The sequence below is a fragment of the Tachypleus tridentatus genome, chromosome 3 (assembly GCF_004210375.1).
Source record: "Tachypleus tridentatus isolate NWPU-2018 chromosome 3, ASM421037v1, whole genome shotgun sequence".
Lineage (NCBI taxonomy): Eukaryota > Metazoa > Arthropoda > Merostomata > Xiphosura > Limulidae > Tachypleus > Tachypleus tridentatus.
The window spans coordinates 38796375-38809247 of NC_134827.1; the positions used below are offsets into that span (position 1 = coordinate 38796375).

Below are 12873 nucleotides of genomic sequence, written 5' to 3' on the forward strand. Positions count from 1 at the left end.
GTTGGTTATCCACTCACAGTGTTAGGAGCAATATTTGGGAAAAATTTATCGGGCTCTTTTGATGCTTCTTGTCGAACAAAGAATTTTCCCCGAGAGATTCCCTCAACATCCTGGTACCGATCAGCTATTTCACATTGTGCTGTTGGAGGATTTTTACCCTTCAGGTCAGTAAGTGAAGGTTCTTGTTACTAAACAGTTATGTCACATTGTGCTGCTAGAGGATTTTTAACCCTTCAGGTCAGTAAGTGAAGGTTCTTGTTACTAAACAGTTATGTCGCACTGTGCTGTTGGAGGATTTTTAACCCTTCAGGTCAGTAAGTGAAAGTTCTTGTTACTAAACAGTTATGTCACACTCTGCTGTTGGAGGATTTTTAACCCTTCAGGTCAGTAAGTGAAAGTTCTTGTTACTAAACAGTTATGTCACATTGTGCTGTTGGAGGATTTTTACCCTTCAGGTCAGTAAGTGAGGGTTCTTGTTACTAAACAGTTATGTCACATTGTGCTGTTGGAGGATTTTTACCCTTCAGGTCAGTAAGTGAGGGTTCTTGTTACTAAACAGTTATGTCACATTGTGCTGTTGGAGGATTTTTAACCCTTCAGGTCAGTAAGCGAAGGTTCTTGTTACTAAACAGTTATGTCACATTGTGCTGTTGGAGGATTTTTAACCCTTCAGGTCAGTAAGTGAAAGTTCTTGTTACTAAACAGTTATGTCACACTGTGCTGTTGGAGGAATTTTAACCCTTCAGGTCAGTAAGTGAAAGTTCTTGTTACTAAACAGTTATGTCACACTGTGCTGTTGGAGGATTTTTAACCCTTCAGGTCAGTAAGTGAAGGTTCTTGTTACTAAACAGTTATGTCACATTGTGCTGTTGGAGGATTTTTAACCCTTCAGGTCAGTAAGTGAAAGTTCTTGTTACCAAACAGTTATGTCACACTGTGCTGTTGGAGGATTTTTAACCCTTCAGGTCAGTAAGTGAAAGTTCTTGTTACCAAACAGTTATGTCACACTGTGCTGTTGGAGGATTTTTACCCTTCAGGTCAGTAAGTGAAAGTTCTTGTTACTAAACAGTTATGTCACATTGTGCTGTTGGAGGATTTTTAACCCTTCAGGTCAGTAAGTGAAGGTTCTTGTTACTAAACAGTTATGTCACATTGTGCTGTTGGAGGATTTTTACCCTTCAGGTCAGTAAGTGAGGGTTCTTGTTACTAAACAGTTATGTCACATTGTGCTGTTGGAGGATTTTTAACCCTTCAGGTCAGTAAGTGAAAGTTCTTGTTACTAAACAGTGATGTCACATTGTGCTGTTGAGGATTTTAACCCTTCAGGTCAGTAAGTGAAAGTTCTTGTTACTAAACAGTTATGTCACATTGTGCTGTTGGAGGATTTTAACCCTTCAGGTCAGTAAGTGAAAGTTCTTGTTACTAAACAGTTATGTCACATTGTGCTGTTGGAGGATTTTTAACCCTTCAGGTCAGTAAGTGAAAGTTCTTGTTACTAAACAGTTATGTCACATTGTGCTGTTGGAGGATTTTTACCCTTCAGGTCAGTAAGTGAAAGTTCTTGTTACTAAACAGTTATGTCACATTGTGCTGTTGGAGGATTTTTAACCCTTCAGGTCAGTAAGTGAAAGTTCTTGTTACTAAACAGTTATGTCACTTTGTGCTGCTAGAGGATTTTTAACCCTTCAGGTCAGTAAGTGAAGGTTCTTGTTACTAAACAGTTATGTCACATTGTGCTGTTGGAGGATTTTTAACCCTTCAGGTCAGTAAGTGAAAGTTCTTGTTACTAAACAGTTATGTCACATTGTGCTGTTGGAGGATTTTTAACCCTTCAGGTCAGTAAGTGAAAGTTCTTGTTACTAAACAGTTATGTCACATTGTGCTGTTGGAGGATTTTTAACCCTTCATGTCAGTAAGTGAAAGTTCTTGTTACCAAACAGTTATGTCACATTGTGCTGTTGGAGGATTTTTAACCATTCAGGTCAGTAAGTGAAGGTTATTGTTACTAAACAATTATGTCACATTGTGCTGCTAGAGGATTTTTAACCCTTCAGATCAGTAAGTGAAAGTTCTTGTTACCAAACAGTTATGTCACACTGTGCTGTTGGAGGATTTTTACCCTTCAGGTCAGTAAGTGAAAGTTCTTGTTACTAAACAGTTATGTCACATTGTGCTGTTGGAGGATTTTTAACCCTTCAGGTCAGTAAGTGAAGGTTCTTGTTACTAAACAATTATGTCACATTGTGCTGTTGGAGGATTTTTAACCCTTCAGGTCAGTAAGTGAAAGTTCTTGTTACTAAACAATTATGTCACATTGTGCTGTTGGAGGATTTTTAACCCTTCAGGTCAGTAAGTGAAAGTTCTTGTTACTAAACAGTTATGTCACACTGTGCTGTTGGAGGATTTTTACCCTTCAGGTCAATAAGTGAAAGTTCTTGTTACTAAACAGTTATGTCACATTGTGGTGTTGGAGGATTTTTAACCCTTCAGGTCAGTAAGTGAAAGTTCTTGTTACTAAACAGTTATGTCACATTGTGCTGTTGGAGGATTTTTAACCCTTCAGGTCAGTAAGTGAAAGTTCTTGTTACTAAACAGTTATGTCACATTGTGCTGTTGGAGGATTTTTACCCTTCAGGTCAGTAAGTGAAAGTTCTTGTTACTAAACAGTTATGTCACATTGTGCTGTTGGAGGATTTTTAACCCTTCATGTCAGTAAGTGAAAGTTCTTGTTACCAAACAGTTATGTCACATTGTGCTGTTGGAGGATTTTTAACCATTCAGGTCAGTAAGTGAAGGTTATTGTTACTAAACAATTATGTCACATTGTGCTGCTAGAGGATTTTTAACCCTTCAGGTCAGTAAGTGAAAGTTCTTGTTACTAAACAGTTATGTCACATTGTGCTGTTGGAGGATTTTTAACCCTTCAGGTCAGTAAGTGAAAGTTCTTGTTACTAAACAGTTATGTCACATTGTGCTGTTGGAGGATTTTTAACCCTTCAGGTCAGTAAGTGAAAGTTCTTGTTACTAAACAGTTATGTCACATTGTGCTGTTGGAGGATTTTTAACCCTTCATGTCAGTAAGTGAAAGTTCTTGTTACCAAACAGTTATGTCACATTGTGCTGTTGGAGGATTTTTAACCATTCAGGTCAGTAAGTGAAGGTTATTGTTACTAAACAATTATGTCACATTGTGCTGCTAGAGGATTTTAACCCTTCAGATCAGTAAGTGAAAGTTCTTGTTACCAAACAGTTATGTCACACTGTGCTGTTGGAGGATTTTACCCTTCAGGTCAGTAAGTGAAAGTTCTTGTTACTAAACAGTTATGTCACATTGTGCTGTTGGAGGATTTTTAACCCTTCAGGTCAGTAAGTGAAGGTTCTTGTTACTAAACAGTTATGTCACATTGTGCTGTTGGAGGATTTTTAACCCTTCAGGTCAGTAAGTGAAAGTTCTTGTTACTAAACAATTATGTCACATTGTGCTGTTGGAGGATTTTTAACCCTTCAGGTCAGTAAGTGAAAGTTCTTGTTACTAAACAGTTATGTCACACTGTGCTGTTGGAGGATTTTTACCCTTCAGGTCAATAAGTGAAAGTTCTTGTTACTAAACAGTTATGTCACATTGTGCTGTTGGAGGATTTTTAACCCTTCAGGTCAGTAAGTGAAGGTTCTTGTTACTAAACAGTTATGTCACATTGTGCTGTTGGAGGATTTTTAACCCTTCAGGTCAGTAAGTGAAAGTTCTTGTTACTAAACAGTTATGTCACATTGTGCTGTTGGAGGATTTTTACCCTTCAGGTCAGTAAGTGAAAGTTCTTGTTACTAAACAGTTATGTCACATTGTGGTGTTGGAGGATTTTTAACCCTTCAGGTCAGTAAGTGAAAGTTCTTGTTACTAAACAATTATGTCACATTGTGCTATTGGAGGATTTGTATCTCTCCTGGTGAGTAACTGAAGGGTAGAAATCCTCCACAATAAAATATGACAGATTTCTTGGTGACAAATAGCTCAGTTAGAAGATCTTGAATGTACATGAACTATTTGAAAAAGATAACTTTTTATATATTAAGTGAATCTAGTATAAACCCTATAATACATGTATCATCTGTGACTAGTCATTTGTAAGGTAGGTTTTCTGATAAGTACTTTGGTATCATGTAATTTGGGTTGTGTGCATATATTTAAATAGATTGGGCTCCAGCTATTCGTTATTACAGGTTAATATTGTTGTACCAGTCTTGAAAGGTTAAGGATTGTAAATGAGAGATTGTCTTGTTTATTGTGTACTACATAGTTTCTTAGCATTTAATCACATGAATAATAACCAGTTGAATTTATTACTGTGTGACTAGTCATATAGGAGTCACAGTACAATGTAAACATTTTACTTTCTGTATTTTGGCTTTGTATGTAACAATCCAGTGTGTCAAACTTCCCAGAATAAAATCCATTTTGTATGACACAGATGTTTAAACAAGTAATTCACTTCTCTTTTGTGTTTAAATTTCAGTGCTGTATCAGTGGAGCTGTACTACATCTTTGCTACAGTTTGGTCGAGAGCGCATTAACCTTGTACGGGTCTTGTTTATCGTGTCCATTATCTTAATCAGTGTTACAGGCTGCATTTCTATTGCCCTCACTTACTTCCAGCTGTCAGCAGAAGACTATCGCTGGTGGTGGCGTTCAATCTGTTCTGCTGGGTGAGTTGTCTCGTTTAAATAACATTTATTGTAATAAACTTTCCCACCTTGAGTGTGAACTTGAGTTCACAGAAGAAAAGTACCAAATGTAGATAAATATAAAGCAAATAATTTGTGTTTACAGCAGTGTTATCTACTAACATCATTAATTTTGAAGTTTGCACCAGAGAGAAGGCAGCCAGTCAACAGCCCATTGTCACCAACAGTCTCTGTTTAGGGATTGATTGTTATTTTTACAATGTTCCAAAAGCTTAAAGTCTGGGAGAATATTTCGTGATATTTCACAGGTGTGAACCACTCAAGAATTCAAAGGTCTACTAGAGGACCAACTCATGTCCAAAGTTTATTAAAATTGTAAATTTTGAAGAAATTACTTCATTGGCTCAGTAGTTGTGACACTTTTACCATTGTTTACACAGCTATTGTAGAACTGCCTAACTTGGATAATGCCATCCAAGAATCTTTTACTCTCTCCAAACTACTTTGAAATTTATCCAAGATGAAAGAAAATTTTATCATTGATAAATTAATCATGTTGTGTGGTTTGAATTATGCACAGAGCTTCATGAGGGCTATCTGTGCTAGCTGTCCCTAATGTAGCAGCTCAAGATTCGAGGGAAGGAAGCTAGTCATCACCACCCACTGCCAACTCTTGGGCTATTCTTTTATCAAGGAATAGTGAGATTGACTGTCACATTATAATGACCCCACAGCTGAAAAGGCGAGCATGTTTGGTGTGACGGGGATATGAATTTGCTCCCCTCGAGTGCCTTAACTACCTGGCCATGCTGGGCCTAATCATGTTGTAATAGAACATTAATGAACATTTGCTGGTGGAATTTCTAATGATGGCCATCGTCTGAATGACGTTTAGACCAATATATAAATACAGAAGAATCAGTAACTAAATTGTGCAAGATTTTTAAATCTTTAAAAGATTCTAAAACTTACATTTTGTTAAGTCAGACAATTGTGAATCTAATGTCGTGCTGTCTTAAAAGCAAAATTGAGTTTTGATTGACATTTCTTGATGTATGTTTAACAGAAACTGCCAGTCTCATAAAGATAAGGATTCAGAGGATCAAACACCCTTCAAGAAATGTTGTTCACAGACCAAAAAGTAACTGTTTGTTTTCATGACTTCTCTCTCTCGAATGGGATTGTGACTCTTCTGTCTTGATTGTTATCATGATATTGAACAATAGTTCCTGTTTTCATGACCTCTCTCTCTCTAATGGGATCGTGATATTGAACAATAGTTCCTGTTTTCATGACCTCTCTCTCTCTAATGGGATCGTGATATTAAACAATAGTTCCTGTTTTCATGACTTCTCTCTCTCTAATGGGACCGTGATATTAAACAATAGTTCCTGTTTTCATGACTTCTCTCTCTCTAATGGGATCGTGATATTAAACAATAGTTCCTGTTTTCATGACTTCTCTCTCTCGAATGGGATCGTGATATTGAACGATAGTCCCTGTTTTCGTTACTTCTCTCTCTCGAATGGGATCGTGATATTGAACGATAGTCCCTGTTTTCGTGACTTCTCTCTCTCGAATGGGATCATGATATTGAACAATAGTCCCTGTTTTCGTTACTTCTCTCTCTCTCGAATGGGATCGTGATATTGAACAATAGTCTCTGTTTTCGTGACTTCTCTCTCTCTCGAATGGGGTCGTGATATTGAACAATAGTCCCTGTTTTCATGATTTTTTTTTCTCCATGAGAGATTATTTTCATTTTTATTCAATATGAAAACTGAAATTCTTGATCCTTACATGACTTGTATCAAGTTCTTGTTTCAGGGTTAAGTAACACCTTTCATTCCCTACACAGTTTTGTCTGCATCTTTACAGTATACAGACCATTATTTCTTTTTCATAACTTGGAATGTCTTTCTTTAACATGTTCAGTTAACATTTGAATAATTTTAACCTTTATTTTCCAGTTTTTAGTCAGCATTTTTGTCTACAGGATGTGGTCATCCTTCAATGATGTTGATCTACTTAAACAGGCTGTTCATAAGAGTGCCATCTATTCCATAATGTGCTGTATATTTTATTTACAGCAACAGATCTGCAGTATTGATATGGTAAAGTGTTTCTTTTAAAGTACATTTTTTTTCTTTGCTCGGGCAAAACAGATCATTTGTACAAGTATCTGTGACAGTAAGCTATAATCATTTTATCGTAAAATCACTTCATCTTCAGCTATGAAAGGTATTTATTTTACTGGTTGGATTAAGCCTAAAATATCGGTGGAATATTTAAACAGTAACAGGAAGTGTCTCAAACCTACATTGTTAACATTGTATTAAGTAGAATGCAGACAACACTTTAACAGAATACACCCCAGCAGATATCAAGAGGTCCAAAATTCTACTAAAAGCTGTAAATAAATATTTATAGCTGTACAGTTGTGGTAGGCTGTAAATTAGTCATTATAAGAACATACAACTCTGATATGGGCTCCTGGAAACTGGCTTTTTTTAACATTCTTCAGGACCTGTAATACACAAAATAATGAACCTACTTGAGGACCCGTGATCAACAAAATAATGAACCCACTTGAGGACCCGTGATCAACAAAATAATGAACCCACTTGAGGACCCGTGATCAACAAAATAATGAACCCACTTGAGGACCCGTGATCAACAAAGTAATGAACCCACTTGAGGACCCGTGATCAACAAAGTAATGAACCCACTTGAGGACCCGTGATCAACAAAGTAATGAACCCACTTGAGGACCCGTGATCAACAAAGTAATGAACCCACTTGAGGACCCGTGATCAACAAAGTAATGAACCCACTTGAGGACCCGTGATCAACAAAGTAATGAACCCACTTGAGGGCCCTTGATCAACAAAGTAATGAACCCACTTGAGGACCCGTAATCAACAAAGTAATGAACCCACTTGAGGACCCGTAATCAACAAAGTAATGAACCCACTTGAGGACCCGTGATCAACAAAGTAATGAACCCAAAAATAGTTTGTAATATAAATAATTTAAAAGTCCACAATTGTGACCATTAATTTTCTGTTGTTCATTACTACATACTATAGCCTTGTTAATGCTAGCATTAACCACTTTGCAATCTCATCGTATCAAGTGAGTCTCTTCTTCGGTTGACTTATCATCCCTGTCAGATTTACTATATAACTATACACTTAGTCTAATGACTAGGGTACTCAAACTAACAGACTAAGGAGAGTAGGTTGAAATGCCGTCCGAGAACATGCTTGCCTTTTCAGCTGTGTGGGTGTTATAACATAATGGTGAATTCCATTATTCATTGGCAGTTGGTAATGTTGACTAGCTGTCTTCTCTGTCTTGCTGAGATATATGCAACTCGTTCAGGTAAGCTTGGAATAACTTCATTTAAAGTTCAATAACAAACAAACAAATTATGTGACCAGAGTAGCACATCTGTTTCCTACTTATATGAAATAAAACAAAAACATAAGGGTCCATACTGATAAGGCTAGTTTCTAGCTCGTGTATAGACTTCAGTTACTAAATACTGTAATAATGTAGATTTAATGAAGGGTGTAATTATGTTTACAACACATTCCTCCAAAACGACACAAGTGTAAAATGAACAATATTTTAATGTGTTAAGTATTACAACATAAAAAACGACAATTTTTTTGACACTTTGCTCCAAGGTAACACAAGAATGAACAATAAGTTTTTAATGTTTTTTTAAATACATTTTTTATTCTTTCTTTCAACATTTCAAGTATGTTACTTGTCAAACATGGCCCCAGGGTCACAACAATGTGTTTGCAAACTGATAATGGTGGAAGCTGGATTTCCCTGCCCGACGTGGGAAAAGTACAGATTCTGTCATTTTGTGCTTAACTACAAACAAACCAAAAGAATTTGAACATGTTAAAAAGATGAGTGAAAGGTGTAACTATTATATTTATTGAAAATGAAGGAAGTTGTTCAGTGGTCAGTCAGCCCTTGGATTCAAACTTTTCCCTAAATAACCTAATTTTTGACCATCTTCTAATCCATTAAATTTTTAATACTCCAACCAACAACATATTAAATCTGTAGTACTCCCACAACATATTAAGTCTGTAGTACTCCCACAACACGTTAAATCTGTAGTACTCCCACAACACGTTAAATCTGTAGTACTCCCACAACACGTTAAATCTGTAGTACTCCCACAACACGTTAAATCTGTAGTACTCCCACAACACGTTAAATCTGTAGTACTCCCACAACACGCTAAATCTGTAGTACTCCCACAACACGTTAAATCTGTAGTACTCCCACAACACGTTAAATCTGTAGTACTCCCACAACACGTTAAATCTGTAGTACTCCCACAACACGCTTAAATCTGTAGTACTCCCACAACACGTTAAATCTGTAGTACTCCCACAACACGTTAAATCTGTAGTACTCCCACAACACGTTAAATCTGTTAAATCTGTAGTACTCCCACAACACGCTAAATCTGTAGTACTCCCACAACATCGTTAAATCTGTAGTACTCCCACAACACGTTAAATCTGTAGTACTCCCACAACACGTTAAATCTGTAGTACTCCCACAACACGTTAAATCTGTAGTACTCCCACAACACGTTAAATCTGTAGTACTCCCACAACACGTTAAATCTGCAGTACTCCCACAACACGTTAAATCTGCAGTACTCCCACAACACGTTAAATCTGCAGTACTCCCACAACACGTTAAATCTGCAGTACTCCCACAACACGTTAAATCTGCAGTACTCCCACAACACGTTAAATCTGCAGTACTCCCACAACACGTTAAATCTGCAGTACTCCCACAACACGTTAAATCTGCAGTACTCCCACAACACGTTAAATCTGCAGTACTCCCACAACACGTTAAATCTGCAGTACTCCCACAACACGTTAAATCTGCAGTACTCCCACAACACGTTAAATCTGCAGTACTCCCACAACACGTTAAATCTGCAGTACTCCCACAACACGTTAAATCTGCAGTACTCCCACAACACGTTAAATCTGCAGTACTCCCACAGCACGTTAAATCTGCAGTACTCCCACAACACGTTAAATCTGCAGTACTCCCACAACACGTTAAATCTGCAGTACTCCCACAACACGTTAAATCTGCAGTACTCCCACAACACGTTAAATCTGCAGTACTCCCACAACACGTTAAATCTGCAGTACTCCAACCAACACGTTAAATCTGCAGTACTCCAACCAACACGTTAAATCTGCAGTACTCCAACCAACACGTTAAATCTGCAGTACTCCAACCAACACGTTAAATCTGCAGTACTCCAACCAACACGTTAAATCTGCAGTACTCCCACAACACGTTAAATCTGCAGTACTCCCACAACACGTTAAATCTGCAGTACTCCCACAACACGTTAAATCTGCAGTACTCCCACAACACGTTAAATCTGCAGTACTCCCACAACACGTTAAATCTGCAGTACTCCCACAGCACGTTAAATCTGCAGTACTCCCACAGCACGTTAAATCTGCAGTACTCCTGCGGTACAACACGTTAAATCTGCAGTACTCCCACAACACGTTAAATCTGCAGTACTCCACAGCACGTTAAATCTGCAGTACTCCCACAGCACGTTAAATCTGCAGTACTCCAACCAGCACGTTAAATTCTGCAGTACTCCAACCAACACGTTAAATCTGCAGTACTCCCACAACACGTTAAATCTGCAGTACTCCAACCAACACGTTAAATCTGCAGTACTCCAACCAACACGTTAATTCTGCAGTACTCCAACCAACACGTTAATTCTGCAGTACTCCAACCAACACGTTAATTCTGCAGTACTCCAACCAACACGTTAATTCTGCAGTACTCCAACCAACACGTTAAATCTGCAGTACTCCCACAGCATATTATATTAAGTTTTTAACATCACTTGATAAAAAAATAATAAAATTACGTGACACTTCGAACTAATTTAATGTACTCTGGTAGCACGTGGTTTCTCACAATAGCATATATGTGGAAAATCAGATCTTCTAGCTATGTTAAACATGATTATAATATATATACATATATCGAACTTTTTCCATTTATGACAGATATTTAAGGTGTGTGGTTCCACAATTATTTTCATGTTTTCTCACTGACTTTATGCTCAGGTTTTTTGGTATGTTTTTTTTTTTTTTGTATTCCTGTGATCGTAAATTTGTGAGGTCCATTGTTTTAATTTCTCTGAGTATCATAAGTTTGTGAGGTCCTTTGTTTTAATTCCTCTGAGTATCGTAAGTTTGTGAGGTCCTTTGTTTTAATTCCTCTGAGTATCGTAAGTTTGTGAGGTCCTTTGTTTTAATTCCTCCGAGTATCGTAAGTTTGTGAGGTCCTTTGTTTTAATTCCTCAGAGTATCGTACGTTTGTGAGGTCCTTTGTTTTAATTCCTCAGAGTATCGTACGTTTGTGAGGTCCTTTGTTTTAATTCCTCAGAGTATCATACGTTTGTGAGGTCCATTGTTTTAATTCCTCTGAGTATCGTAAGTTTGTGAGGTCCATTGTTTTAATTCCTCAGAGTATCGTACGTTTGTGAGGTCCTTTGTTTTAATTCCTCAGAGTATCGTACGTTTGTGAGGTCCATTGTTTTAATTCCTCTGAGTATCGTAAGTTTGTGAGGTCCATTGTTTTAATTCCTCAGAGTATCGTACGTTTGTGAGGTCCTTTTTTTTAATTCCTCAGAGTATCGTACGGTTGTGAGGTCCATTGTTTTAATTCCTCTGAGTATCGTAAGTTTGTGAGGTCCATTGTTTTAATTCCTTTGAGTATCGTAAGTTTACACATTTCATTATTTCCGTTCGTGTAGTGAACTTCTACGAAATCCTTACAGGTCAGCAACCGTGACACTAATTTTGCTAACCCGGCTGTAGTCGTAAATTAACACGACTCGTCAATTCTCTCTTAAAAACGGGCTGTACGTGGACCAACTCTGAGTGATATGGAAATCATATTAATTCTTTTCCATATTAAAAGTTTATTTCACTCGTTTTTCATTAGATCGAACCTTGTTTCATCTTACCTGTTCTGTAGTACGGGAAAAGTAGGTGAGATACGTTTTCCTTCAGGTTGCCAGCAGTAACAATTGACAAAGGAATCTCTGCAGAAGAGGTCTGGGGTCATATCCTGTGGTAACCTTTTTATAAATAAATGTCACATACCTGTAGTATCAGCGACACTGCATCATGGGGTCAGTATGGTCAGGTGTGTTGAGGCGTTCGACTCGTCATCTGAGGGCCCCGGGTTCGAATCCCAGTCGCACCAAACATGCTCGCCTTTTCAGCTGTGGGGGCATTATAATGTGACAGTCAATCTCACTATTCCTCGATAAAAGAGTAGCCCAAGAGTTGGCGGTGGGTATTGATGACTAGCTGTCTTCCCTCTAGTCTTACACTGCCAAATTAGGGACGGCTATCGCAGATAGCCCTCGTGTAGCTTTGCATGAAATTTAAAAACAAACACTGCATCATAAAACTAGACCACTTTTCTTGGAAGATGGCGGCGCCATTACTCAACGTACCGGAAAACGGCTCACATGGTTACGTTCACTACGCATATCCCTACACGCACTTACCGGAAGTATATTACTAATGGAAGTAAACAGTCCCATAAGTCGTCTATATGTTTTGTAGAAAATGTTTCTTGATTTTTATATAATTTAGAAGCAATCCTGAAATTACAAGTAACGTTTGGAAAAGGAAAGGTCAATGTTGTGAAATTACCAGGTGGGTAAAAACAAAAATGGATGAAATTGTGGGGAGAAAAATCGGACCGGTCTATTTTTTAAGGCTCGGTCGCCAAAATTAAAGGAACTTTATTATTGTTCGTAATTACCAGACGTAAAACTGAGATGGCACTATATTTAAGAGAATATATTGCTGGTTGCAGAATCTATTAAAAGATGTTTTGTGAAAGCACAACATGACTTACGTAAAGCGCCATCGTGCGCCATATATAAAATAAAATTTAAGGTATTTTGTTTTAATTTTCCTTTACTCGGAAAAGAGGTCGCTGTATACTTTAAAAAGTGCGTCGCATATTCCAATGACTAAAGTTTACAGTTTCTGCTATTTTTCTATTATTTAACACGTGGAGCTGGCAGCTCGACATTGTATTATTATTTGGCGATTTGCCAAAGAAAGAATG

At 37.6% G+C, this 12873-nt stretch overlaps 1 protein-coding gene across 1 annotated transcript in view; it reads left to right on the plus strand.

Moving 5' to 3' along the window:
• LOC143246716 (transmembrane 9 superfamily member 1-like) overlaps positions 1 to 12873 on the plus strand; it is a 61976-nt gene that overhangs the window by 31544 nt on the left and 17559 nt on the right. Inside the window, 3 exon segments of the mRNA XM_076493808.1 lie at positions 2 to 164; positions 4512 to 4553; positions 4555 to 4701. Of these exon segments, the coding sequence (XP_076349923.1) occupies positions 2 to 164; positions 4512 to 4553; positions 4555 to 4701 (352 nt within the window).